This window comes from Anthonomus grandis, chromosome 4 (genome assembly GCF_022605725.1).
Source record: "Anthonomus grandis grandis chromosome 4, icAntGran1.3, whole genome shotgun sequence".
In the NCBI taxonomy this organism is placed as follows: domain Eukaryota; kingdom Metazoa; phylum Arthropoda; class Insecta; order Coleoptera; family Curculionidae; genus Anthonomus; species Anthonomus grandis.
Genome location: NC_065549.1, coordinates 5,515,300 through 5,542,183, shown reverse-complemented (window position 1 = coordinate 5,542,183; position 26,884 = coordinate 5,515,300). Strand labels below are relative to the sequence as shown.

The following is a 26,884-nucleotide window of genomic DNA, read 5'->3' as shown; positions in this document are numbered from 1 at the left end:
GGTCTGCACCCTCTGTCCTGAGCTGAGTGCTAGTAGCATAGCCAATTTTGATGTAAGAAGTTCCAAGGAAATGTTTTTAATTTTTAATGTTTTTAAATAACTCAAAACCATAGCTGGATCCCAAGTATTTGTGTATACATTGATTTATTTGGCCTTAACTGAAAAATACCTTTAAAAAACCTTTTAACCCTAAAATCCTGTGCCAATTCCGGACCTAAAACTAAAGCTAAGGCTGATCTGTGAAAATTAAGGGTTCCATAAGATGCACCCTTCTCAAATTCAAGTTGAAGAAATTCTATAACTATTGGTACCGATGCAGAAAAAAAAAAACAAATCTACTTTTCTTGTACCACAGAAATGCCGCCATAACTTTAAGCCCTTATTGTACTGCTTTAAGGTAGATTCTGTTAATGATGCTATGCATACCTCTAAAGCAGAACCTGGGACTCCTCGTGACTCTAATGCTTGCCGGATAAAATACCACCAGGGTAAGTTGTGCCCATATGGGATGTGATGTTGACCTATTAACGGGTAAAAGTCAATTTATATTAGGATGAAGAAAAAACTGGAGGATGTCTTTGAAAAGAAGTGAAAATAGGATACCATGGTTGTGTAGGCCAATATGGGGCAATTACGATACCCTCTGCCTTATCTTGAATAATTTTCTGTAACACCCGAAGAATAAGGGAAAAAGACTGCCTTTAATTCCAGATAATTTATATGCTCCTTCTCTTCCTCTAAAGACCAGAAACCATTACTTTTCATATCCCTACAACAGGCACCCCAACCAGTTAAGGAGGCGTCTGAAAAAATTTCCAAATAAAATGAATCTCTTATAGAATTTGAGCCATGTGGGATATTACACAACCACCACCTAAGGTCATTATGAAGGATAGTAGTAATATTCATATATTTATCATAATTTCCACCAGATCGCCTTAAGGACAAAAACTTCTCTCTTTCAAACAATTTTGTATGTGCCCAACCATAACAAATACCTGGGCATACAGAAAATATCTTGCCAACAATTTGTGCAAAAAAGCGAATAAAGCATTTCTTGCTAGTTGCCCAAATTTTGTTTAATTAAATTTAAAAGAACTGGTTTCTTATCTTGAGGAAGAGAAACGGTCATATCTACAGAATTATAGGTAAAAATCCAGATAACGACATAGCTGTGAGGGCACTAATACACTTTTTTCGTAATTTATAATGAATCCAAATTGCTCAAGAACTGAAATTGTAGTTTTAACATTTTTGGAACATTTTTCAAATGATTCCCCAAATAACCAAAAATGATCTAAATATATAACTGAAAGGAAACCTCTAGCTCTAAAAATAGAAATTCTTGGTTTCATAAGCTTGGTAAATATGTATGGTGCGCAGTTAAGGCCAAAGGGCATACAATTATATTCAAAAGGTTTTCCTGAGAACTTAAACCTTAATTATTTTTAAAATTTTTTATCAATAGGTAATAGAAAATATGCATTCTCTAAATCAAGGGTACACATGTATCCATTTTGTTGCACAATATTGCATACTGTCCGCCTATCTTCTAATTTAAAATGTTTTGTTCTAATAAAAACATCCAAAGATTTTAAATTTAAAATAAGACGGCTAGATCCATCAGGCTTAGGTACTAAAAAGGTACTGGAAATAAATTCGCCCACAGTGTGATTAACCTCATTAATAGTTCCTAATTTTAAAAGGTCATTAATGGAATTTTCAAGACATTTTTTCTCAGAAAGCGACCAAATCGGTTCTGAACGTTTAAATTTTTGAACTGGAGCTCTAATAAAGGGTAATTTAAGTCCAGTAATCCAAGATAAAATTATTTTTATCCTGGGTAATACCCTGCCATTCGGTTAAAAAATATTTTAACCGACCCACCTTATCTAATATCTTCGGCGACTGTCTTTGATTCGAACATTCGATCTCGACTGACGTTCCTGCGCTTGTGCATTCGAGCCGCGCTGAAACAATCTTTGTCTCTGTTGGGATGATGATGGGGCTATGGCTGCACCCTGACGACGTCCACCCCGAGTGGTATCCCTGCGTGTTGGTACGCGAGGTGGACGGTACAAGTTTAAAGATGCGCTTGATAATGGTTTTCTCGTAAAATTAGAACTGAAGGGCTTTAGATCCAAGGCAGTTCTTTTCACCTCCTTGCTAGCCTTGATACGTTTTCCCAGATTGCTGCCAAATAACCGGCCATCTACGGAGACATTGGTCAAGGTATCCTTTAGGTCTTTTCGTAAATTCAAGAGGAGTAGATCACGTCGAATGACTGAATATTTATTATGGAATTCCGCAAGCAATTTCCTGGTACCACTAACTTGCTCTATCCGTTTGAGGCTTACTTCCCCCCCCCCTTTCTGAAAGTAGTTCAGAAGTAAGTTGACCTAGGGCTGAGAGAGTAGAACCCATTTGATCCTGCAAACTTGCAAGATTGGTGTCGCGACGCAGAACCTGCTCATTAATAGCCGACGCCACTTCGGAATTAAGGCGTGGACTCTTTAAAAGTGGATAATTTTCCAAGGGTGGATATTTCCCTATTAATTTTTTATGGTTTTCTTCGCTTCAGCCCTTCTCCAATAATGTTGTCCATCTGCTTGCCAAATCGCAGTAGAACCAAACAACTCCTGAATTGGCTCCTCATCTCCCAACAATGCCAAAACTTCCTTATCTAGAGACGGGGCTGGAGGAAGATTTTAAGATTTTCATCATTCGTAGCAATAATTTCTAAAAGAAAACATTTTGTATCAGAATATTTTGCCACAAATAGTTGCCGGAAATGTATAATATGCCATAATATTTCACAAGCCTTATATTCCAAGAACTAGAAAAGTAAAATATACCATAATATTATACTTTATAACCAAATCATGTGTGAACAACTGTTATTGTTTGAACTTAGGAAATGTAAAATATGCCATAATATTTCAAAAGCCTTGTACTCCAAGAACCAGAAAATTAAAATATACGATAATATTATACTTTATAACCAAATCCTGTGTGAACAACTGTTATTGTTTGAACTTAGGAACTGTAAAATATGCCATAATATTTCACAAGCCTTGTATTCCAAGAACCAGAAAAGTAAAATATACCATAATATTATACTTTATAACCAAATCCTGTGTGAACAACTGTTATTGTTTGAACTTAGGAACTGTAAAATATGCCATAATATTTCACAAGCCTTGTATTCCAAGAACCAGAAAAGTAAAATATACCATAATATTATACTTTATAACCAAATCCTGTGTGAACAACTGTTATTGTTTGAACTTAGGAACTGTAAAATATGCCATAATATTTCACAAGCCTTGTACTCCAAGAACCAGAAAATTAAAATATACCATAATATTATACTTTATAACCAAATCCTGTGTGAACAACTGTTATTGTTTGAACTTAGGAAATGTAAAATATGCCATAATATTTCACAAGCCTTGTATTCTAAGAACCAGAAAAGTAAAATATACCATAATATTATACTTTATAACCAAATCCTGTGTGAACAACTGTTATTGTTTGAACTTAGGAACTGGAAAATATGCCATAATATTTCACAAGCCTTGTATTTCAAGAACCAGAAAAGTAAAATATATCATAATATTATACTTTATAACCAAATCCTGTGTGAACAACTTTTATTGTTTGAACTTAGGAAATGTAAAATATGCCATAATATTTCACAATTCACAGGAAGTTTTGTACACAGCTTTCAGGAAAATTAGGAATGTAAATACGTCATAATATTTTACAACTACCTAATTCTTTGAGCCAGTTACCATAATAATTCAGGAATACCATAAAGAGAAGTAGTAAGAAAAAATTGTCCTATCAATTCTTTCCCCAAAAATATAAAACAACAATAAAGTATCCTTTTATTTACCTGCTAAACCGTCATCAAGGTCAGGGTCGACCCTTTTGGCCAACTCTGATAACGGTACATTATCAGAACTGTCGTCACTGTACTCACCCTTACCCCGCTCATCCAAACCTCTAGCGTGGCTAAAATTTGAAACTGAAGGCGTGGAATGGCGATGATTCCGAGACACACTCCTTTGTCGAGCCCGACTATATTTCGATTTTAAACATTTTTTAAGTTTAGAAATTTTCCACTGTACATAATTATATTGCTATTGCTATATACATATATATACATATTGCTATCACTATCCGCCGAAAAACTATAACGTCTTTTATTGCGATTTACCGACATATTAAATTTATCTAATGAAATAACAAAAATTTTGCCACTACGAAAGAAATACACGCGACGTAACTATTCGGCACGAGAACAAGGAATGAGTTGCATAGACCGAGCGGGCGGGTGTCGGGGTGCCCTTGTATTGGGGCGAATTTTTTGCGTTGCTTTTAAATTCGTGGTATTCGGTAGAGTCAGGGAGACTACATAGTGTTCTTATTTACGAGACGAGGACGAAATATAATTCCCAATTTTATTCAATAAAATTCGTTCCTACTAAGTTATGCTTACTTCTTTCATTTTAGGCAGCATGAGTTGATGATTTCCTGGTTGCAAATTTGCATCGTCTAAAAGGTTTCCCAAGAAGTGAAGTGAATACAAGAAGTACTAATGGTCTTAAAAACACGAATCCGCCTATATCATAAAGCGAACGGATAAAAATGCTATTGATGCGAGTCGGCTTTTAAATTCGATCGGAACAAAGCATCCTTTAAATCGGAAATTAATTTTATAACCTGCTCGGTTGGAAGAAAAAAAGGCATCGGGTTGTCTTCTCGGTTCGTTCGTATCTCTATCTGGTTTGGCCACGTCGTATATAGTAATACCATGTATGGTGGGCCCAGGCCGTACGATGATGCCATGCCGCATTGTTTGTCTGCTCTCTCGGTCCCGAGGTCGAATAGCTCACACTTCTGAACTGGCATGCCGATCGGTTCTTTCGGCCGTTAATTGTCACCTTTTAATTACTCGGCTCAGTAAATTTGCTTCGGAAGACACTTGCAGTGCTCTATTGATACGTGCTTCGCAATCTCAACTCGACATTAACGCGACCGAACGTGATCGATCCTAATTTTTCTTTTCGGCTGCGACCGACACTCGCGGGACGAGAATTTTAAGTTTTTTCTTTTCCTTTTTTCATTATTGTACTTTGATCGCGAGAGCAGGAAAATTTCACATTTGTTGACGCTTGAGATGCTAATGGGTCCTAAGTCATCTAATTAATGTAATCTATTACTCTTAACTTGGAATATAAAAAGAGGCATCGTAGCCTATTGAGTTATGCTTAGGTATTGTGTAATTTACACATGTTTTAATTATGAGAAAATATGCTAAAATTCGTAACAAACTAAAAGAAATGAAAAGGGAGTTGTATGCTATTAAGTTATAGGCCTCGCGAAATTTTTATTTTAAAAAAAGTGGACTTAACCAGAACTTAAATGCAAAACTTTGGAATGCAAAAATCTGAGAATTGTTGAGAAAGGCCAACAATATTTTATAGCGCACATATTCGATTAGCGGTCGAATAAGCAGCAATAAGCCAACGCCTTTCTGGGCGACATAAATCAATCAATCCGTAGAAAAATTTAAAAAAATTTAAAATATCTTCAATATAAGTAAATACGGCTTATAATAAAAAAATGATTTAACTTCCTGGACAATTTTTTTTAATTAATGGCAGTTACTAAATTAAACACTTGACACAATGGTTTTAAATGCCTGGAAAATATAGGAACAACTTCTAGAAAACTGTATGAAAAATAAATTAAACTAACTGAAAAGAATCTTTTGTGTCTCAGGATGACATAAAATACAGCATATAGCGGTCGAATAATCAACATCATTGTCTGTAAATGTTTGCTTTGTTTTCCAGTATTTTATTTATTTACCTAAAAATATTAAAATTCTGTTTAAAAACAAACCTTAAAAAAGGTTTTTAATTTTTTATTTCATAGCATAGATAACAGCTGATTGGTCGCAAAATTATACTACGTTTCTAAAAAAAAAAAGAAATCGTAGTATGAAATCTAAACATTACTAAATTTTACTTTTTAGGGGTGTGCTTTTGCAACAATAATTATTTGAAAAAATGCACATTTTAGGAACTGAAAAAGGCTTGACCTTCCTCATATGTGCACTATAAGGAAAAGAAAATCGAGTAATAATTGGAAATATTAAGAAGAAAGTGGTTACCTTTAAACATAATTTACAGCTTAATACTGCTCAATATTTTGGTAACTATCGTCACTAAAATAGAAAAATGTTGTATTTTTATGAAATAACTGCTTGCAACTCAAAAAATTATAATTATTACCTGGAAACAATAAATATTATGATCAAATGCCTGGAAGTAATAAAAAATTATCATCTATAGATTTCCAAAAATTCAAAAATTACTTTAACTGTCTGGAAAATATTAATTTTTCCAGGCACTTCAAGTCGTATATAAAATAAGACAAAGCACACATAAAAAATATATAAAAAACTGTAGGATGTAAAATTCTTACTTTTTTTCAAAGGATTTATCATTTTTCATGTTTATATTTATTGTAATCAAATAACCATCTTTAAAGTATTACTTTCACATGATTTTCTAACACCAGGCTACACAAATTTTGAATTTTTTCGATAAGAAAAAATAAAATTAAGAAATTCTAAATTTTTGAAACTAAGAAACAATTTGGCCTCGTCAACACGTTCATTTATATAACGAAAATAAAAGGGTTGAATAAACATTAATTATATTAATTATTTACATTGGAATATAAATATGGGCATCGTCACTCATTAAGTTATGCTTAGGTATTGCATAATAATTTGTTTAATTGACTTAAAAATGCAAATTAGGTAATAAATGCTTATTTTAAATATATATGAGTAAGTAAGTCAAAACGGGTATAAACTTAATAAAAATAAATAAATGAAAAGGAAGTTATATTAAATATAGTTATATTAAAATTAAATTGAAAAAATCTTAAATATTTGCGGAGGCACTTCATGCTTTAAGACATAATTTAAGTAAGAAAGAAAAAATAGTCATTTTGCTAGTTTTTAAATATAAGAAAATTTTTGTTTAATATGTAACCTATTTAATTATACAATATGTGACGTAGCGCTGCATTTATAGTGTCATCTCTTCTTTACGCCTTCTTTTCTTTCGATCTCTCTTAGTGTTCTCTCTCTCTTTCTCCTTCTTTATTTTGTAAATATATTCTTATATATATTTATAAAAAAGTAAATAAATAAATAAACAGTTTACTTCCTGGCTTCAACAGCCCCTACGTAATTGTTAGGATGCTGAAAATTAGGCCATTTAATCCCGCACAATTATATTATTATTATTTCTTTTACAGCAATGTAATTATTGAACTGTTAATTGTATTTGAAATTAATAAACGTTATTAATATTATATATTATTATATATATTATTATATATTATTATATATTATTATATATTAATATTATTATATATGTAATTCCGGAAGAACGTAAACATGGAAAAAAATTAAAGAATATTTTCCGTAAAAACAAAAAACTTCCTAAATAATTTATTGTAACTCAAAAACGAAATGGAACATATTAGAAGATAGGATTTCAAAAACAAAAACATAAAAATTATCTTCATAGCAACTACCTTATTCCCAAACAATTAACCGACATACTCGGCCTATATTGGGCCCATATAACCAAAAACTTTACAGCTATTTGTTCCGTAAAAATAAAAAAAAATTCCTTCTGCACCTGTGTACTAAACATACAGCGGGTGGTGGTGATATCTCATGTCGGGAAGGAAACGAGCAGCGCCACCCACCCCCTCCCCCTCACAAATTAAACCACTTTTATTTATTAAAATAATAATTATTATCATGCCCTAGCGTGAAAAAATATTTCATTATTTACATTTCGGTATCCCATCGTCCCGGCTTATCGTTTCTGATTAAACCTTATCTGCGACGATAAACACAGAAACACATGTAAAACATATTTATAATTTATATTGTACTCGAAATACGATAAGAGCAAACAAGAAGCATCGATGTCTTTCGAGGAGACTCTCTCTCTCTCTCTTTGTAGCTTTTTATTTATTTTATTGAGAGTAGAAAAATCTATAACGGGTCTGTCGTCAAGGTCGAAAAGTTACCCCTCTATAGGGGTTGGTTTCTTTCACAGGCCCTTATACCATGAAATTCTCGGAAATACATCTGGTTCAGCTTAAGATGATGGTCGTTGTCGAAACGAAAGTAGAAAGCCAAATAGGTTTTTCTTAGTAAAAACGCCCACCCTCGGTTAAGATTTTTGTCTTTCGAATAAAGAGCATGCAAATTCCTAAGTATATGACGCATTAACCGTAATAATTGTTACTGGCAGACGCTTTAAATCCACTCGGGCAAAATAAATATCACGGAAAGTGTCCACTTTACGCTCGGCACTCTAATCCAAAATATTTATATACACCTGCAGATTAACAGACGAGGAGACATAAATAGCGAAAGGATTATAATGTGTTTCTGCGTTGGCATTTTCGCGGTTCAACATCAACAACGGACCGAGCATTAAAAGATTCTTTTAGTATTTTTAATCATATCCTATTGAGTTATGCATCGTTGAAATATATTTTTATGTGTTTATGCATTTGCTGACAAAATAACTTATTTTTCAGACGTTAAATGAAAAGTTTCAATCGTATATTCGATTATAATAATAGATGGTCTAAATAGCAAACACGCTTTTTTTCAAAAATTCCTATTTTTCTTAAAATATAGTACATTTTTCGAAAAGTGCTGAAATAGGTTTTCAATGATTTTAAATGAAGATCTTGTGTATAAATTTTCAACTGTCAAATACATTTTCTTGCCTGAATTTAATATAAAACCCCAACTGCCTGGCATAAGTTATATCAGTTGAAATCCTCTTTTCTGGATATATATCGTAATTCTTAAGCTTTCCAGTACAAATATGGAATTTTTTGATTGTCCAGGCAGTTTCTTACCATTTTTTCTAATCAACTGAGGACATTTTCTAAGCATAATAGTAAATTAGAACACCTCAACTACCTAGACTAATTTTTTTTCTAATTTCGGCAGTTAGATGTTAAAATATTTTTTTTAGGTAATTATTGCACTTTTTGGACTTTTTACAACAAATATGGAATTTTTTTTTATTTTCCAGGCAAATTAATTTAATTTTTTAGGCCTGAAAGCGAATTTTGTATAAGACCTCAACTGCCTGGAATAATTTATTTTTTTAATTTAAGGCACTTAAAATTGTTCTTCTTAGGCAATCATTTTAATTCTTAGCCTTTCTTTTTCATCTGATTCATGTGTTACGGACATTTTGTGATTTTCAAGCCAATTTTTTTTTTAGAACTTTAATTTTTTTGAAAATTCAGTATATCTTTTAAAAAATGCTGAAGTAGGTGTCCAATGAATTTAAATGAAGATCCTGTATACAAATTTTCAATTGTTGATTTTTTTGGGTTCGTAAGTTATAGACATTTTGCGATTTAGTTTTTCTATGGTTGGAACCTTTGGTGTGATACTCAAATCACAATCACGTTCTAATGCAATTTTATTTTCAACATCAGATTCATGTTAATATTAAATAATTTGACCTTTTTTTTACCTTATGTTAATCTTATCTACCCTAATAATCAAACTTAAAAAAACTTAGCTTCTTTTTATTTAACAGCATGTAAAAACCAGCTTAGATTTTAAGCTATCTAGAAGTCCAACTTTTGTAATGGTGCTTTGCGAACCATCTAAGGCTTTTGATTGTATAGATTATAGAATTTGAGCATTTTATTAACTAGTTTTACTTATTATTTTTGAAACTTTAAAAAAACTAATAATAAAATATGTTCCAATTGCCTAAAATTAAAAAAACCTCCTTAAAACTCCCTAGCATTATCAATTTACTCAACTGCCTGGAATAGTGAAAATATGACCTGAAATAATTCAAAAATCATGAATTTACTTTTCCAGGCAGTTGAGGACTTGAAATAGAGATAATTCATTATTTTGCTGCCTGAATTCAGAAAATAATTGCCTGGAATAAATAAAAATAATTAATTTATTCTTCCAGGCAGTTGAGGTCTAAAATTAAAGTGAAAAGTACCTAAAATCGCCTAAAATTTAAAGTTATTATATCGTTGAGCTGCCTAGACTTATTAATTTATTAAACTGCCTGAAACTAAAAATATATGAAATAACTTGCTTAAAATTGATAAAAATTAGGATTCAACTACCTGGATCTATTACCTCAAATAATATAAAAATCATTAATTTACTTTTCCAGGCAGTTGAGACCTAGAAGTAGAGATAATTCATTATTCTACTGCTGAAAATCTGAAAATAACTACCTGCAATAAGCAAAAATAATGTTTTTTATTATGATATGATTAATATTAATTAATAAAATAAATTATAAATTATTTTACTTAAAATATTGGACGATTTCCTTATCGATTCTAATTTAAAATATTATATTATCTTATGGGGATCAAATGTCGTACATGATTGTAATTTGTGTCATATGTTAAAAATTATAACTGTCATGTCATGCTCACTTAAATTAATAGAGAGACTTATAGACAGTTTAATATGCTACCATTTGTACATCTATAAACAAACTTAAAGGCAGCACATCGAACTTCAACGTAAAAAAATGAATCATATGATCTAAATTTATAGTGAGGAAAAAAAATCTGTTATTCCAGGACATCTAGACAATTCTTCACTTGCTGTCTGTAAGTTCAGGCAGTTCTTTAAGCTTACTTATATATACAGCACATTAAACTGTAGGTTTTTAACAATTGCAGCCATTCCCTCATATAACACCACTACAGTTTAGGAAGTTCGATATGCTGCCTATAACCTTCTGTCATTCGTTAAGCTACATCTACGAATAGAATTATTGACAGCATATTAAACTAACACCTTAAAAAAATTAACCAACTTGGGCTTAACCTTTCATTATCCTAAGATTAAATTACCCAAGTAGTTGAACTTACCTACCCAGGTCTTGTAATTGAGAGAAACATTTAGATTTTCTATACATTTGAAAATACTGCGGTGCAATTTGCTATCTATAAGTTCCTGTAATGAGTGTCAGCTGTTTATCAATTTACATTAACAAGAAGGCTATTTATTTACAGCACATTAAGCACTGTAAGTTCTTGAAAATATGTCTCCTCATTTAAGGTGTCATCCGCCAAAAAGGATAACTGTCATTTATCAGCCTAGTGTCAAAAATTTTAACTGTCATGTTTTGGCAACTTAAATTGATAAAGAGATTTAGACAGTGCAATGTGCTGTTATTTGATAAATACACCTATAAATAAACTTATAGGCAGTACATCGATCTGCAACGTAAAAAAAATTGTCAATTTGAAGTAATCTAATCTTATATTGAAAACAAAATTTTTTATTATTCCAGGCTATCTAGGAATTTCCTTAGTGTTATTTATCAGGCTGTAACAGCCATTTTTATGTCAATAATTTTCATTGCTAATGTAAGCTTGAATATTGGAGGTCAATTAGGCTTCAATATTCAGGTTCTGAGGTGTAAAAATACATCTAGTTTAAGGCATAATGATTTTTGAAAAAATGTACTGAAGCTTAGATATAAGGCCAATATTAGAAGTGCTGAGTGAGTACTTTTGGTGCACCACTATAAGCTGGATACGGGATAAGAACCGTGGGAAAACAGTGGGTTTGTGAGATATTTAAGTATAAATAAACTGGTGCGGTTAATTGTTATTTTTGCCCTTATGGCAGAATTTTTTTAGAACTACCTGGAAAAAGACAAAAATTATTTTAAAATGGGAAAATAACCGTCCAATTGAAAAAAGTCAAACTTTATGAGAATCTCAGAAAAGCCTAATCAACCAGCTGGAGAAATCACAAAACGATTTTAACTGCCTGGAAGAAAAATGTGACTTCAGTTGCTTGGAATAAGAGCAACAAATACTCTGGATGCCTAAAAAAGGGCAAAAAATTACAGATATTTTTTTAAATTGTTAATAATATGGAAACTGAAAAAATCTAAATGGATAGAATAAAAAGTAGAAAAAAAATAAAACAATAAAATAAAAAATGAATAGTAATTGTAGGCAAAAAACTCGTGTTACTCATAACATTTTAAGAAAGCCTGGACTAAAATATTCCAGAAATAAATGAACAATCCTAAGAATAAAAAAGCTTTGACACCTAAGAATAACTTTGAAAGAAAAAAATTTGATATTATCTTAAAAAAGTCACCAGTTATTAAACTAACATACATCTTTCTTATACTGAGGCATCACAATTAAAACCCGTTAAAAAGAGCGTAAAATCAAACTGGGGGAAATAAAAAAAATCAAAAAATTCATATTGCTACAGATGCAACGAAATAGTGACAGATGCAAAAAATTATCGGTTTTGACAGAGGGTGCTGGGAACTCAGGTGACTCTCGGGGAGCCACCATTATCATGCAGATGCAGCCCAGAATTGTCAGTTCGTTTAATCGTTTCGGCTCAAGTGATGCGTGAAGACCCGGGGTTACGACCAACATTTATTGTGTTGCACTAGATCTGTTATACTAGTTATTGGTACGAAGGTATTGTACGGGTTTATACGGGACAAGGGGGAACTTTCTCACTCACTCTCTCTCTCTTTCTATCTCTCTTTATCCGATGCAAAACTCGATAAACTACATGCTGTTATTGTTGGTAATTTTTTGGTCGCTCGAGTGGCGTTCAATCGGTAGAACTCCCGTGGAGCACCGTCCAAATGAACATCTCTTGGTCTCCTTCGTTAATCCCCCTCGCACCTCCTAGGAGGTGGCCTTTATTGTCCTGATTGTGCATTTACTTTAATCCTTTAACGTTAAATGACTGTAATGCGACCTAGCGGTATGAATGAAATTATATTTTTGACAGGCGTTTTGAATGAATCATTTGTGAGTCAGTGGCTTGACGTTGGTGCATTTTAAGAATGTATTAAGCAAACTAAATATGAAGTAATAATTCCTTATATTAAGCAGCAAGAGTTATAATATTCACGCATAACTTAAATGGATACAATTTTAAATACTTAGTAACATATAACAAAAAAAATTAATTAATTTGTAATAAATCCTAGTAAAATAAAAAATAAAGAAGAAGAATCGGCCTAAGCTAAGACATATTAAATGCAGCTTGTGCGCAAGTTATCTTCTGAAGTACATACTATTTATTATCATTATCATAATAATGGCATACTAAAGATTTTAGCCTTTAAGGTTTTTTAATTTAAAAAACGTTTTTTTTTAAATTTGCACTCAGTTTATTAAAAAAAAACTGGTTCACGGTAGATCAATGTCTGGGTAACTTTTGTAGATTTAAATGGAACAATAATATTTTTTGTTTTAGTGCCTTAGTACTACGAATAATTAATTAGGCACGTAATTTTATTGACCCAAACTATTAAGTAAATATAAAGGCTTCTCAGTCAATATATTGGGACTAGTATATAAATCCTATATCGAGAATCATGATAGCATTTTAAATATAATTTTTAGAACAGTGTCTTGAGTAATTTATGTTTTGTCATAGTTGCAGTATATATGCACGCGTCTATTGAAGTAAGCTGACAAATGACAGTTATGTTTTTTGACGGATAACACATGGTATAGAAATATGTAAACAGCATATTGGACTACGATATTGTCAAATTATTTTAAAAAAATTCCGTGAATACCAGCTCTGCATTTTTTAATTTCCTTAAATGAGGAGACATATTTTCAAAAACCTACAGTTCAATATGCTGTAAATAAATAGGCTTCTTGTCAATGTAAATTGATAAACAGATGGCACCTGTTACAGGTAGCAAATTGCACCGCAGTACTGCCAAAGAATTAATGAATTTTCTCGGAATGATTTTTATTTCACTGTCACTAGAAATATATAAATTTTTCTCTCATAAACTATACCGGGGTCAATTTAACTTTATAACTTTGGTAATTTAACCTTAGGATATTGATTGATAGGTTAATCCCAGGTTGATAATTTTTTTTTAAGATAGCAGTTCAATTTGCTGTCTATATTGCTATTAGTAGATATAGCTTGACAAATGACAGTTATGATTTTTGACAGATGACTTGTCATCTTAGGAGCTTATAGGCAGCATATCGAACTATTGCCAAACAGTTAACAAAAAACTTCCTGGGCTGCAGTAGTGCCAAGCCAAAATATGTATTTATGAAGTTGAGGACTTGGAAATGACTTCTGAAATTTTTCATTACCTGCAGTTCAATATTCTGTATATAATTAGCTTTCTTCTTCATGTAAATTGGCATATCTAATATTGGAGACATCTGAACTCTAATATTAAAGCCTACATAAGCAATTAAATACGTTTGCAAAGGGCTATTACAACCGGAAAAACTTTTGAAAAATTTTCTTTTTTTTGTGCTTTAGGTGAATATTTACAGAAACAAAACACATTTCCTAATTATTCTTATGCTTTTGTTTTACAGAGATTTTCATTTAGCTTTTAGTTATTTTCAGTTTTTTTGAACCAAAAATCCTTTAAATCCCTTTAATTTAAATAAATAATTTGCATATTAGTGCCAAAAAAATTCTAAATGCGTACTCCTGGATCCTTCTTATCCTGGATCGTTCTTACTCCTTCTTATCCTACAAAGGATTTTCTAGCTTTTTTTTAATAACAACTTAATATTCTTGAGTGACTAAAAAATTGGGTTTTCATTTATTTCTTCTTCTAAAGTATGTTACTCATTTTGACATATTTCCTCATTTATTTAAAATAAGCACTAAATAAACAAACTTTATACAAAAGCGAAGCATAACTTAATAGGTTACAATGCCCATTTTTATATCTCAACCTAAAAGTGCAAAATTAGATCTCTTATAAAAATAATAATAATTTCAATAAATGCCACGAAATTGTATCTATACCTCAAGACTTTACTTATGGCAATAACGCAAGCGTGCCAATAATTTGAATTAAATTGAAGGTTTTAATCCAGGTGTACCTGTACTAAAAAAATTCTTTAACGAGAAAGCATTATACACAGACTCTCATCTTATAGTCCAGGCGTCCCAACTAAAAAATTAATTATTTAATAATTCAATTTCCATTAATTGGACAAAACTATACACTTAGATTATCCAAGGAGACTAATTAGACTATATCTTTATTTATAGTCCAGACGTGTCAAAAACGAAAAAAAAATCAATTCACGGAACAGAATTATGCTTTGCATCGTCATCTATATTCTAGGTGTGCTTAAACTACTAAAAACTTAATAATGCCTTTAACTTAAATTTCACTAACTAACAAACAGTTATACTCTTGGACTACATCTTTAGGTATAGGTCAGGGGTACCAGTTGATAAAATCACAGTAATTAGATGATTTTCATAATCATCTTAAGTCAAAAAATGTCAGTCAAATAATGGTATTTTAAATAATTATCAATTAAGCAAATATTACGCAATTGCTAAGCATAACTTAATAGGTTGCGATGCTTATTTTTATATTTCAAGCTAAAAGTGCTAAATTACAGTAATAAGGTAACTAACTTTCCTTTAGTACCATATTTTAGATATTTAAGAGGATGTCATATCCTATTAAATTAAGTTTTTTGGCATATCTGCCTAAGAATATTGGAATAGATTATATTCCAAAATAGATTGTATTCCAAACAAAAAAGGTCTGTATGAGTTTTAGTAATTTATAATAAAAAAAAAGTTTTGTCTAATTACGTTATGCTTATTTTTAATTTTTTGTTTGTTTTTTATACAGAATTTGTTAAAGATGCTAGTTTTTATCTCTATTTATTTGCTGCTAATTTTCCTGTAATGAATTTAAGCTATTTTTTTTGTATTTTACTAAATGACACCCAAATCAAATAATATCATAAAAGTCTCTGTACAATTCTTGCAGGTTTAATAAAAGAGAGCCATAATCCATTAGGTTATGCATTTTTTTATTGAAGAATTGTTCTTTTTTACATACTCTATGAATATTTAAAAATTTTCTTCAGTATAAAATAAAAAGAGAATCGCATTCCACTAAGTGATGCTTATATTTATTTCTTTAATTATTTTTTATTACCTTAGCAAATATTTTATGTCTTTGCTATATAAAAAGATAACCTTATTTTTTGGAATTATGTATTTTTTGCATCCTTCTATCAAAATTATTGGTATTGCATTTTAATAAAGAAAAAACACTATAATTGAAATTACTCATGTTAAAAAAAAATGAAAGAGGGAAATAAACATAATTACTAAAAAACTTACTTACATACTTTTTTTACTTAAATGCAGATAATTGCGAAAAATAGAATCCAATTGAGTTGTGCTTAAGTTTCATGCATTTTTATGTTTTATATAAAATTAGTTGAATAAACTTTTACATATTTTATATTTACCTGTAATAAACTTAAATTAGGTTTTTCGTAGTTTTTTAAATGGCACATAAATCAAATCAAAACAGGGGTTTCTGCATGATTTTTTAAATATATTATAAATGGACAAGCATATCCTATTACAATATGCATATAAATGATTGATTTTTTTTGCTTTATATTATATTTTATTAAATTACGTTTTTTTCCTGAAATACCTCTACAATTATCTATTATATATTAAAAATAGTATTACGTCCTATTAAATTATGCCATTCTTTGGTATACTATACCACCTTAAAATATTGATAATAATTCTACTCTAAAAACACTGCAATTTAATTATTTATTGAAAAATAATAAAAATAGAGACAATTCAGATAAAAATTAAAAGAAAAGCTAATTTTTTTCTAATTACATGTGACAATTTCAATATGTAAATGCCAATAAATGAGGAATTTTTAATATTCATTAATATTTTTTTTATTGCTAACAGTTATGATTTATGCATAATTAAATTGAATATGAGATACTCATTTATTAGCTTTAAGTTAAATCGAAGCAAACGTTACTTAAATCTATTTAAATAATGCATTTGAAAAAAATTATCTTAGGCACTCTATATATTAAGTTTGTTAACATTAGTGTGTTATATACCAATGGTATATCCCTATAATGTTTTTATGTTATTAAACAACCGATAAAGGAAAATGCCAAAATAAGTCAAATGAAAACAAACAACAATTATTCAGACCCATATCAGTTATGCATTTAAAATTGAGTTTCATTTAATTAAAAAAAAAATACAAGTAATTAAAATAAAAACTAGGGTGTAAAAGTACCTCTTCCGAACTGTTATTATTATCCCATATTACATGGGCATCAATCAAATCATGGTTCGACTCTGCCTTTTGACTTCGAACAAAAATAACAGAGGGGATAGAGGAGGGGTGTTCGGGTGTTTACTGGCGCGAATCATGGGGCATAAATTTGAATACGTTGTTCCTTCGTCGTCGTCGATTTAAATAAGCTACAATAGAGGAATAAATAAACATGGCCAAATTTACACGTTCAGCTGTTAAGAGATCAACGAGGGAAAGTTTCCGGTTGCACTGGAAAGAGACGGATGGATCGCAGTTTAGAGAAGGAGAAACGAGCAGGGCACACGGGGTTGGGTTTTAAAATAGTTTATTTCGGGTCGGATGAGAAAGGACGCCTTTTTGTGACCGTTTGTCTGTGCCCGGACGTCATGGGGTTTTTAATCTTTTCGACTCCCCTAGCTTGGGCTAATCCAAATATAGAATTTCTTGGGTTAGGAATTTTTTTTTTTTTTGGGAAATATTCGAACGGGGAACGGGCACCCTGATAGATTAGACAGAGCTTTTGGGTGATTTCTTTAAGGGTCGGGAATTAAATATAGAAATTTATTTTTGGGGTGAATTTTCCACCAGCACCCTTAACAAGATCAGCCTTGATACTTATAATAACAGTGTAGTCTAAAAGTCAAAAATAATAATTTTGGTGCATAACTTTAATACACATGATTGCTATTTTGATAATTTTATTGCACAGCAAGAGGATTCATAAATTTATTTTAAAAAAATCTTAATTGTGATCATTTATATCACTTGTAGGTTTTATGCACAAGGGATTGTGTGTTAATAATTTCACCAAGGTCTATTTAAATATAAAAGTTGTAACAAATAAAAAAACAATCAATTCTAAATGCATAACTTACAGGGATCTGAATTACGTTTGCTTAAATTAAATTCAAAGCTAAATAAAGAGTACCTAATATTCATTTAAATTATGCATAAAATAATCGGTGCACATAAACGGCGTAAAAAATAAAAAAAAATATTTTGATAAATTAATGATTAAAACTGAATTTTGAATCCAATTTTTTTAAAATTTAAAACATTTGAGCACAGTAGCCAAAATATGCAAATAAAAACAAAATGATATTGAAAAATTACAATTATTCCAATAGCCTTATTCCGGAGTAAATGATTATTTATTGTTAAAAAACTTAATTATTAATGTATAATTCATATAAGAAATATCATGAATAATTATTATTAAGAATCTTACTCTGTAGAGTGCTTCAGATAAATTTTTAAATTTTTAACTTAAGTTGATATGAATAACGTTTGCTTTCGTTTAATATAGTGCTAATGAAAAGATCTAATATTCAATTAAATTATGCACAAAGTCTTCGCTAAGAGGAAGCAGATTAAAAAAGATAATTTAATTAAATTTGATTAATGACCATTTAAAAACATGAAATCTTATTAAGAAGTGTCTAAATATCCATAACAATTAGGCATAAAATTTTAAAAAGATGTGCTTCATTTAAGTTTTCGTCGTCATTAATTAATGTAATCAAATAAAAATAAAAAGCATAAAAATTCAGAAAAACTATCGGTAGGGGTTTGAAATTATAATAATAGTAAGGGATTGAAATTATGCATAAAAAATTGAATTTTCTTTGCGTAATCTGATTGATTCAATTTGTGCATATTAGTTATTTAAAAAAATAATTAGGTTTTGTGCAAAAAACTATAAAAATGGCCTATTAAATTAAAGTGTGCCATATCCATTTAAATTATGCACAAAAACATGCAAAAGAGACAATATATTCCAGAAATATATTCTCGGCATATCCGAATATGTCAAGAATTTTTGATAAAAATAATTCAAATAAGGTTTTATAGTTAGTTACTGTTTGCTCTTATAGATAATTTCTAAGGGTTTTTGTGCATAACTTAATTGGGTATAAAGCACCTTATTACTTAACAATTTTAAATTTTATTATTTTTATTTGCGTACTTTTGGCTCACATAATACTTTTGTTAATAAATTCTTTAATTTCACCATATGCATATATTTCAAATATTCATTAATTAAATTAACTTTTATTTGATTGCTCTTTGCCGATGATATTATGTATAATTTAATTAAATATTAGATAATTTTTTATTAGTTAATATTTAATCGTTATGCTAAATTTGCTCCAATATAGCTAAGTCAACCAATACTTTTCATATATTTAATGCATAACTCTATTGGATACTTAACACTTTTTTTAATACCAATTGATACTTATGAATGAATATCAAAAGGAGAATTATTCCGTGCTTTAATTATTTAAATTTGCAGTCATTAGAATTCTGCATGAATTGCTTGAGAAAAAATACAAAATATGAATTGTATGCATCTAGTATCTAAACAGGGCACTTTCTGATGTAAATGATGTGGATATTTTCACGCTAGAATTTTTTTTTTGGGTTGAATTTGTATCTATTTAAGTTGTGCATGTAAATAAAAAAAATTTAGTAAAATAGGCCAGTAATTATAATCGTGTTTAATTTATCATTTGTAAGTTTTTGTCTATAACTTATTTTAGTATTTACCACTTTCACATTTAATAGTAATCTTAGTCATTGTGCTTAGTTGAAGCAAATTTTTTTCCTAATTTTATGCATACGAGATATATTTTTCAATATTCATTAATTAAATTAATTTTTTCATTTCTTTACTTTTAGCCGGTAATTATTTGCATTATTTAATTGAATAATATATATTTATTTATTTGATCTGAACCTTAATAATTAATATATATAAAACAAGATTTTATATAATGTATGCATAATTTTAATGGAACTAAGATATTTTCCAATAAATATTTATTAATTTAAAGGGAGAGTTATGAGAAAAAAATTGCTCCGTTTAAACAATATAGTTAGATAAACTGTGACTTTTTATATCTTTTTTGCATAATTTTATCGAATATTTAACACCTTTTTCAATAAATTCATGAATAATTATCAAAAGGAGAATTATGCTATAAGCCCATATTTTATGGCATAACTTATTTAATTGACTTTTAGTTATTTGAAGTTTGATTCATGTTCTTTGACATTATGCATCAAAGCTACAAAAAAACCAATTAATAAATGTGTATGTATTTAGTAAATAACGGATTTTCGAGCAAATAATAAACAACGTATTGGCTATTAAAAGACTTGAAACCATATCCATTAAAGTTATGCCTGAAAATTAAAGAAAAATTTTACAAATTAATGTAGATTTTTTCACGTTATGAAACCAACCCAAGTTGATAAAAATATATGACTAGAATGTTTTTTTAATAATTTCTGTTATGTGCGACCTTACCCTTTACCCATTCTTGCCATTATCATAGTATAACAGATACTAAAACATAACTTGTTTCGCTTTGTTTACAAGTAAATAAGACTAAAAATATTATTGAAGGGGCTTTAAATAATTATTTGATTCTCCCAGAAAGCTCATCGTATCCATTAAAGTTATGCACGCAAATATGTATTTATTACAAAGAAATAGGTGAGCCCTTGACTCGATATTTAATCGTGCATCCACTAACTAAATAACGATTTTCCCAGGCGTTAAATTATCATCAAAAAAAAAATCCCACTGAGCAGACTGAAGTTTTATATCATTGTTATACAGACACGAGGTCACTACAGTTTATTTTTACGTACATTTCCCGCACAAGTATCTTTCAAGATGAATTATTCACGGCATACGAGTGTACAGTTTTGAATTCGTGACGTCGGGAATGTATATGCATGTAAACACATGATGTAATGCTTGTTCTCCCCGTCGAAGGGACTTTCGGAATAAATAACTATTATACCGGTCGTACTATATACATATAAAAGCCACCTGCGATATTTTCGAAATAAGGCAAAAAAAAAAGTGAAATAAAATAAAAATAAATCAAAAACCCTCGAACCCAAAGGCCCCGTTTGTCAAACATTTCTACCTGTAATTATAAAGAGATCCGTCCGCCCATCTAACGACCGTCCCGGCCTCATCTTGAAAACTAATAATTCTTCTAAGAAATTCCGAAGAAGTAATTAAAGCGTTTAAAACCTTATTCTTAAAATTACCATTTGTTTAAATAAAAACCGGAGAGCTTAATCTCGCGGTATGTCATTACCATTTTTTCCCATTCGGTATATAAATGTATATATCTTCTCTCTCTCTCGCTCATTTATGCATAATCTGTATTGGCATACCGAGCCGATAAAGAAAGTAAAATTGCTTGTTTCGTTAAAACTAAAATGTAATTAAATGTATCTTGTTTTAAGCGAATATTTCGCCGGGGATATTTATGGGTTGTCCCGTTTGTCACAGATTTATCAAAAAGTATTTTTTTTTTGTGTCGGTTTATTTATTACTAATTAATTATTTCATATGGAAATCCTAGGAAGAAGAATGGAATTATTGCCTGAAATTTTTTATCATTTTTGAGGCCTATAAGGGTCTTAGCATATGATTGGAAAAACGTAATTTTTTTTTGTATTTGGGATAAGTCAAAAATGTTGTTGTCATCTCAGCAAAAGGGCAAATAAATCATATCTTAGAGTATTTTATAAATTTTTATCAAGTTGCACTAGTTTTCCAACATGGAAATATCAACATTAATTTGTAATATTTTTTTTCAATTCTCATGCATAACTTGAATATATTATTTAGTAAAGGATTAAATTGAAACCAGATCATTGAACATATGGATACCAGGGCACCATGGAGTAATCAAAGGCAGAGACTAGTGAGAGTATGGATGCTAAAAAGGGCCTTATAGGTCCAGAAGCACTTTTAGAATTTTCTTACCAATTTTTTACATTAAAAAGACTTAAACACGCATAAATTGACCTGGCAGATAATTTTGAGTGCAGATTTTACAAAGAAAATTATGAAACTGATAAGTAAGAGTAAAAGTGAACTTTAATTGGTTTTATCATTACTTAAAAAACTAATAGAGGCTGCAAGAGCAATTATCAGAATTAGCTAAATTAAGTGTATAAATTATAAGTAAGAAGATCTAATTTCTCATAGAATAATACTTCTTTTGGTTTTTACTCATAAATCTTAATTTGTAAGTCTTAAATAATCAATAAAATTCTGCATAAAATACATTCAGAGTCGTGGTTCATGTAACTATAATGTAACCTTCTTTTAAATTAATAAATATTTAAGGCAAGGGGGTAAAGCATTTTAAAGTATTCCCTACATTTTTATGAAAATAAATTATATGTTAATGTGAAAATATCCACATTAACATGTAATAATTTTTTTACCTGAAATACCTCTACAATTATCTATTAAATATTAAAAATAGTGTCACGTCCTAATAAATTATGCAATCTTTTTCACTTTTCAAGCACAACTATAAATGACCTGTTTCTAATTTTAAATAATTAAATATTAGTTAATTAAGTTATGCACTAAAATAAAACCTTATAGCATAATCCTTCTTTTGATAATAATTCATGAATATTAAAATATAGTGAAAAAAAGCGTAAAATATCCAAAAAAATTATGCATAAAACATATACAAAATCATGTTCAATTAACCCTATTGGCTAAAAAAACGCAAACTTATTGCTCTTTTTTAATGAATAAATATTTATTAAAAAGTGTCTAATTTCTACTAAAATTGGGAATAAATTGTATAAATAATTGTTATATATAATATTAATTAAGGTCTAATGGAAAAAATATATAATATTTAATTAAATATTGCACACAATGATTGGCTAAGGGTAAGCAAATAAAAAAAATTATTTTAATAATGAATATTTAGAAATAAAATGAATTAGAGTGTTTGAGATATGGAGGCTTTGAAATTAATGTTTACCTGAAAGACGACTTTTAGAGACTACTGCATTAAAACTCCAATATTTCTAAAACCAGTACTAAATATAATTTTAACCTAAAATAACATTTAAATAGAATTGTTTTTTCAATATTGTGCTTTACGCCTTATTAGAATCTGTTTAGCAGTTTTTGAGATATACGGCTTTGAACATAAAGTTCACCTAAAAGAAGACTTTTAGTAGATAAAAACTTCAATATTTTAAAAACTACTGCTTTAAATGGTTTGGATCTGAAATAATACTTGTACAGAAAAGTTTTCTTAGTATAAGACTTTAAGTTTTATTAAAATTCGTTTAGTGCTTTTTGAGATATGCAGCTTTGAAGTTCACGTTCATCTGAAAGATGACTTTTGGAGATAACTGCATTTAAGCTCCGATATTTCCAAAACTTCTACTTCAACTGGTTTGAACTTAAAACAATATTTTTTAAAAATCTTTTTTTTCAATATCATGGTATAAGTTTCATTAAGATCCGTTTAGTAGTTTTTGAGATATCTGGCTTTGAAGACAATATTTAACTGAAAAATATCTTTTGAAGGCCACTCTATTAAAACTGCGATATTTCCCAAATTACTCCTTGAAAACCTAAAACAACATTTAAAAAAAATTATTTTCTCAATATAACGCTTTAAATTTTATTAAAATTTGGTGAGTAGTTTTTGAGATATGAGGCTTTGAAAATATGTATCGTTAACCTGAAATATGACTTTTGGAGACCACTGGATTAAAACTCCACTATTTTCATAACTACTACTTGAACTGCTTTGGCCCTAAAACAAGATTTGTGCAAAATTCTTTTCTTAATATCATACTGTTAGTTTCATTGAAATGAATAAATTACTCTACGAGATAATCGAGTTTAAGAAACAATGCATAATACTGCCTTAAATATTTATAAAAAAATGTCTGCCATATCGATTAAAATTATGCACAAAAATACACAATATTTTTGATAAATTGTTTTCTTAATATTACGCTTTAAGTTTGATTAAAATCCGTTCAGAAAATTTTGATTTATGCGGCTTTGAAAATAATGTTCACCTGAAAGATGGCCAATATTTCTAAAACTACTGCTTGAACTGCTTTGGCCCTAAAAAAAAACATTTGTACAAAATTCATTTCTTAATATCATACTGTTAGTTTCATTGGAATTAATAAATCACTCTACGAGATAATCGAGCTTAAGAAACAATGCATAATACTGCCTTAAATATTTATAAAAAAATGTCTGCCATATCGATTAAAATTATGCACAAAACACGCGAAAAAAATCATGTTTCTAACCAAAATCATCCCTCCAAGAAAAGAAAAAACCACTCGTTCCGCTAAACAAATCTATATTCGTCGTGATAAATAATAATGACACCATTATCCCGAATCACTTTTCCACCCCTTCTGGCAGGGTTTAAGATGGCCACATAACCATTAAATAACAGTTTTCCCCGCGGTTTACGGAAACCAAGCACCTTTTGATGTTATTTTTACGTTTCCTTGAGCTTCCTTATATATTCCCTGCGCTCCTCTTCGTCGTTCTTCTTTAATTTCGGATGTTGAGGGACTGCCGGCATCGTGCTCAAAAGTGCCTCGTAAAACCCGTAAAAGAAACTGTTTCGTAGTGGCAATAAACGCGGGATTAAAATTAGGTAACGGCGCTTTTCAAGGTAAGGGGGGGATATTTTAAATGAACACTTTTTTGGCGTTTGTTTTCTCTTGAAATGGACTTACCTGTTTGGAAAAAACCGCTATGTCTTCGTTAAATGATTCTGAGGAACACACGTCACCGCCCGCTACTCCCGGTTCTCGAGGTGTACAGGTCGCCAATTCGCACTTTTCGAATATTAGCGCCAGTAAAGGGAACAAAGGGTGCCTGAAATTAATATGACAATGATTATAAATTTGAAAAATGTACCTATCTTGCTTAAAAATATTTTATTTGGGGTTATATGAGAAGTACTTAAGTGTAATGCTTCACTCACTCCACCCTCATTTCTCCCTTTTTCATCACCACCACATGCTCTTTGGAATTTAAAATTAATTTTACTAACTAATATTATTTGATATCGAAGACTTTTTTCTAGAAAACTAGGGTATCGTAGCTCATTTAGTTTGAAAGTTTTTTAAAACTAAAGTATGAATGAATCCTATACTGCCCAAATTTTTAAACAAGTCAAAATGAACTCAAGAAAACGTAAAAAGCTCTAATAAAAGTTTAAGCCTTTAAAGTGGAGCTAAATGTGCTAATAAACATTTTTAAACTGGAAATTTGGAAAAAAAAATTTTAAATTTGCACGACTTGGTCAAGTAAAGTGAATCCAAGGAAATTCGACTGTATAATAAAAAAATGGAAGGAACTCAATTAGATTTAAGAATCTTTAAGGAAAATCAACCAACAATTACACTTCGGAATGGTTAAACTTAAAAAATTTAAACAAATACGATTTACAGATAAATCAAGGGATTTAAAGAAAAACTCTTGGAACAAATTACGACAACTTTAATTTTTGAAATTATCCTAAAAAGTTTTTCAATGTAATTTAAATAATCTTCAAGAAAACTTAAAATTAGAGACGTCCAAATATAATGGTATTTATAAATGGAAAATTCATGAATATCCAAGGAATTTTTTTTTCAAATTCAGAAAAATCATTTAAAAACTTACAGGAATTATTTTCAAATTTTAAAAAAGGGAAAACTTCAAGTAAGTTTAAAAAAGCTTAAACCAATTTTAGAATTTCCAAGAAAACTTGTAATTCCTTCGAAATTCAGAAAAAATATTAAGCAAAAATTCAAAAATTAGTAAATATTTTTAGAAAATGGACAATTGAAAAAAATAAGGCAAACTTTAATAAAAAATATAAAAACCTTAATATTTGCCTTATTTTTTTGAAAAATTGAATGCATAATTTCTATGTATTTCATGTACCTAAACTATTCAATGTATGAACCAAACTGAGACCAATAAGGTTGATTTTAATATAATTTTAACACTGAATCTTCGTGTATTTATAATAAAAGCTGATGACAATATTTGGACTATTTAAACTGTAGTAATATAGCATGTAATATTTTAGTATCATTTTATTATTCCAAAATTTGCCGACATTGTCAATTAAAAATACCCAATGGTTGGCGTTTTTTTATACAATTATAAAAAATACTCTTTGACTAGTAAAAACTACAGGTCGCCAATTTGCACTTTTCGAATATTAGTGCCATTTCGAATACCAGTAAAGGGAACAAAGGGTGCCTTAAATTAATATGACAATAATTATACATTTGAAAAATGCACCTAACTTGCTTAAAAAAAATTTTATTTGGAATCAAATGACACCTATTTAAGTGTAATGCTTCACTCACCCAACCATCATTTCTCCCTTTTTCACCACCACCTGTGCCGAACATTCTTTGGAATTTAAAATTAATTTTAACATTAATATTAGTTGAAACCGAAGACTTTTTTTCTTAAAAACTAGGGTATCGTAACTTCTTTGGTTTGAAAATTTTTAAAAACTAAAGTACATCTAAGGTTTCCCTAGGACAGTAAAAACAATGAATCCTAGACTGGCTAAATTATGAAATAAATCAAAATGAAGCCAAGAAAATGTAAAAAGCTCCAAAAAAACTTTAAACCTTTAGAGTGGAACTTGATGTGCTTATATACATTTTTAGACTGGAAACTTGGAAAAAATGTATTAAATTTGCACGACTTAGTCAAGTAAACTGAATCCAAGGAAATTCGACTGTATAATAAAAAATATAAAAGAACTCAATTAGATTTAAGAATCTTTAAG

General features: G+C 29.6%; 1 protein-coding gene across 1 annotated transcript in view; it reads right to left on the bottom strand.

Annotated features, from left to right (window-relative positions):
- The window catches only part of LOC126735273 (homeobox protein homothorax-like), a 199,594-nt gene that overhangs the window by 118,098 nt on the left and 54,612 nt on the right, over nt 1–26,884 (bottom strand). The window contains exon 4 of the mRNA XM_050439221.1: nt 24,819–24,960. Coding sequence (XP_050295178.1) covers nt 24,819–24,960 — 142 coding nt within the window. The remainder of the gene's footprint in view (nt 1–24,818; nt 24,961–26,884) is intronic.